The sequence below is a fragment of the Macrosteles quadrilineatus genome, unplaced genomic scaffold (assembly GCF_028750875.1).
Source record: "Macrosteles quadrilineatus isolate MER2022 unplaced genomic scaffold, UCM_ALF_1.0 Scaffold_1__1_contigs__length_201487025, whole genome shotgun sequence".
NCBI lineage: Eukaryota > Metazoa > Arthropoda > Insecta > Hemiptera > Cicadellidae > Macrosteles > Macrosteles quadrilineatus.
In genome coordinates, this window is record NW_026542594.1 from 120,203,751 (window position 1) to 120,207,614 (window position 3,864).

At 35.8% G+C, this 3,864-nt stretch overlaps 1 protein-coding gene across 1 annotated transcript; it reads right to left on the minus strand.

Annotated features, from left to right (window-relative positions):
- Window positions 1-2,146: 2,146 nt before the first annotated feature.
- On the minus strand, window positions 2,147-2,923 carry LOC129001814 (uncharacterized). Its single transcript, XM_054429611.1, has 2 exons — window positions 2,816-2,923; window positions 2,147-2,502 (listed from the first exon to the last, which is right to left on the minus strand). Exons 1-2 carry the CDS (start codon window positions 2,825-2,827, stop codon window positions 2,188-2,190), a joined length of 327 nt encoding a protein of 108 aa, XP_054285586.1. The 5' UTR covers window positions 2,828-2,923; the 3' UTR covers window positions 2,147-2,187.
- Between the last annotated feature and the right edge of the window lie 941 nt (window positions 2,924-3,864).

A 3,864-nucleotide genomic window follows, 5' to 3' on the forward strand; every position in this document is an offset into this window, starting at 1 on the left:
ACTTTTTGGAAAAGTGGGAAATTAACATGCTTAACCCTATACTGCATAATTTTTTCAAATGAGTTAAAAAAATTATTTTTGTAATCCCCATAGGGCAGTTATAACAGGAAAAATAGTCAAAAAAATGTATCTTCAATATTATTCATTATTTTTACATTTTTTTTAATTGGCTCATTTAAGGCGCTTTATGCACTGGCGGTACAAATGTCTAATTTATTGTTGGTCCAAATATGGCACATGATGCATTTAAATTATCAATGACTAAAAAATCTAGATACAAGGAAATCTGGAAAAATAACACAGATTTGAATTTTTCTTTTATTGAAAACCAAGTAATAACCTAACCTATGGTAAACTTTGCATTATAAATGGCAAAAAGCAAAAAAAGTCATGTTTACTCTAATTTGACAATAATACAGTTTTGTAAAAAAGCGCATTGATACTTCTCTAAAACAATGAGTTTCGTCCCTTGTCACATTTACTGGTTATGGAACTTGTAGAAGCAGTTTTTGTCTTTATTGAGGCACAAGGTAAGGTTACACTTGGAACAATTCACATAACTTCTGCTCTCACAGTCAGGTAACTTGCATCTTAGTCTGTTGTTGTTCCAGATTGGCCAATGCCCTGTTTGGTCTTTTCTCACTTCTTTGGGTGGAAGAGCAGAAACATGAGGCTTCTTAGACTTGGTTAGGAGAGCGACATCTAGCTCTGTGCTTGGTCTTCCTCGCTTTGGAGTAATATTTGACCCTAATCTGCACATTGTAATAGCGACAGATTCTCTAAATTCTGCAAGAGGCATTATATTGATATCACCCCTGTCCCTACAGACTCTTTGATATAACAACCAGCTATTGCACATTGTTACATCCAACAAATGGTAGAAAAGTCTAAGGTACCATTTTCTAGTTTTCATTCTAATTTTGTACCTTCCAATAATAGAGTTAATTTTGTCCACTCCTCCCATGTGTTGGTTGTAGGATTTTACAACTTGAGGGCAGTTTACCTTCTGGATGACTTTTTTCTTCTTGCAAAACCTGTCAACTTGCTCTTGTTTACCAATACCTACAAAGGAGGACAGTAAAGTTACATACTTGTTGTCTTTCCAGACAACACAAGACACTTCAACCTCATCTACTTGAACACAATTTTCAGCTGAGAAACCCCGTTCTTTTTCTTTTAGTTCCGTTTCCGATGGGAGTTTGTTTCCTGGTATTCTGTCCCTTCTGACTGTTCCCAATGCATGTATATTCTTCTTCGCTAGATGCACAATAAGTGGCAGAGAGGTATAAAAATTGTCAAAATATATTTGATGATTTTGTGGTGAAACACATCGAGTTAGACGTACTACCACATTGGCACATGACCAAAGATCAGGCTCACCTGGAAGTCTAAGGGTTTCGTCGTTTTCTTGACCAGTATATATTTCAAAATCATAAGCAAAGCCACTAACTCCACTCAAAACGTAAATCTTGTACCCCCATTTGTGGGGTTTTTTTCGGTAGGTACTGCCTAAGATAGTTCTTTGCCTTGGTTGCACACATTTGCTCATTAACACATAGCTTTTGTTCCAGTGCAACCGATTTGAATTTCGATCTCAACTCCTCCACAACAGGTCTCAATTTATAAAGACGATCGTGTCCTGGCTGACCTCTTGGAATAGCTTTGTGATTATCACTGAAGTGAAGTATACTCCTTATGAACTCGAATTTGTTGACTCCCATTGTTTCTATTATAGTTTGGTTTCCAATACTATCTTTCCAGTAGTTACGAACATTCGGTAACCTAACAATTGACATCATTATTAATATTCCTAAAAACTTTTGAAGTTCTAGCAAAGTCACACTCTTATTGGTGTTTGGATCTTGTTGTACTAAATATAAGTTTGATTCTTGCGTAATATTTCTCATAAGAGTATCATTGAAGAAGTATTTAAAAAAAGCATAAGGGGTATCTAGTGTCATGATGTCTTCCGACAACTTTTCATTTTCCTTGTCAAAAGGAATTTTCTTACTTAAGATGCTAGCATGCACCCAAGGTATCTTAGGCTTGTCCTTTTTATTCTTAGTCTTTTGTTTTCCTTTTTTCTTGCTCTTGGTTTTTCCTGTTTTTTTCGCTCTTACTTGTTTTGTCTTTTTTCCAACTGTTTTATATTTTTTTCCTCCAGTTTTACATTTAGATTGTTTTTTTTTAAACACCAGAAGTACTAGGCTGAGGGCTTCTTTCAGGTGGCTGAGGGCTTTCAGGTAGTTGTAAGTGTTCAGTTGGCAATGTGCTACTAGACGGTAATACTTCTTCAGGTTCTTCATCACTTGATGATTCTAAAGCCGATGGGTCGGGTCTTGAAAAAACAGGAAGACAAGGTCCCTTTTTACGACATTCACCATCCTCGTCACTGCTGAGAATGAAATCTGGGTCAGCGTCCACATCATCCAGGTCTATACTGCAATCGGAGAGGGGAATCAATGCCTCTATCTGAGAGTCGGTCAAAATTTCATCCATAATCTGAAAAGAAACATATAAATTAGCTTATGTGTAATAAAACATCTTTAGTAGGCCTATTACTATTTATGAAAAGTTGTGTTTAAAAATTAGCACCGGTAGCCTTAAATTCATAGTGGAACATATATGGCTCAATTAAAAAAAATGAAATGAAAAACTTAAATGCACAGTGGTACATATATGGTCCAATCAAAAAATTATAAGTTACACACTAACTGCATGGTTTTCCATATGTGGACCATTTAAAAATTGGTAATTATCTCCTAGGTAACTAATAAATTTGTAGGTTTAAACATAGTAAAATGTAACTACATACCTTAGGGAACATGAATCAAACATTGGTTTCCATCAGGAATCGATAATCACTCTATTATCAATCTTCAAAACAAGGAAAATTGTGAAACAGTTGTTGGTTATGCCGCCATTTGCAATTTGGGATGAAGAAATACTGTGCTGCAGTCTAGTGGGCATTTTTGAAGGTTATACCAGCTGTTGGATGTACCAGATATGGTTTGCCATGCATTAAAGATTGACAAACAATTTTTTAACCAAAAAATATAATAAAGAAATGGTTGGATCATAAATGATCCACGACGCCACCCTTGAAACATGTTTCTCTACAATAAAAATTATTCACATCAAAATCTTGTATATTGAGTCTGTTAATTTCATTTTCCTTCATATCGTGTTCTGTTAAGATTACAATATGAGGAGTTAATTCATTTATAGTCACTAATAAAGGTTCGATCCGTGAAGGTAAGTGCTGAATATTTTGATGGAATATTTTTATTAAATTTTTTTCTGTACGTTTTTGTTGAGATCATTATTACTGTTGGGTTTAAAGTGGGAGCGGGAGTCGCCATTACAAATCATGTTGCTATCACTTGTATTGGAGCTTTCAATAAAAAAACAGAGACCACTTTTTTACACTTTCACTGCACTCTGGGCCATCAGGAACCATTTTCTTCAAGCTGGAATTCCTTCTGCAGTTGTCATTTGGTGTTGACGTCATTGGACATAAGGGTGGAAATTCACTCATTGAAGAGAAGCTAGGCGACTGGACACAGTTTGACGATGTCTTCCTCTGACACTTTTGAGAGACAGCATCAGGCGAGATCCCTTCAGTGATCTGTAAAGTCTGAAGTTGATTGGAGATGTCATCACGCAAATTCTTGATGAAATCGTCATGTGTCTTCCCATTTCTAATCACAGTGTTAGATTTTTTTAATGAGACACTATTTCTACAGATGCTCCTGTACTCCGCTGAAACTCACAAATACTAGTGGCAAATTTGTCAGTTCCCATCTTAACTCGTACAGTCCCAATCGGAGAACACACCAATCTTTTTAATCCCCTTTTTTGAAG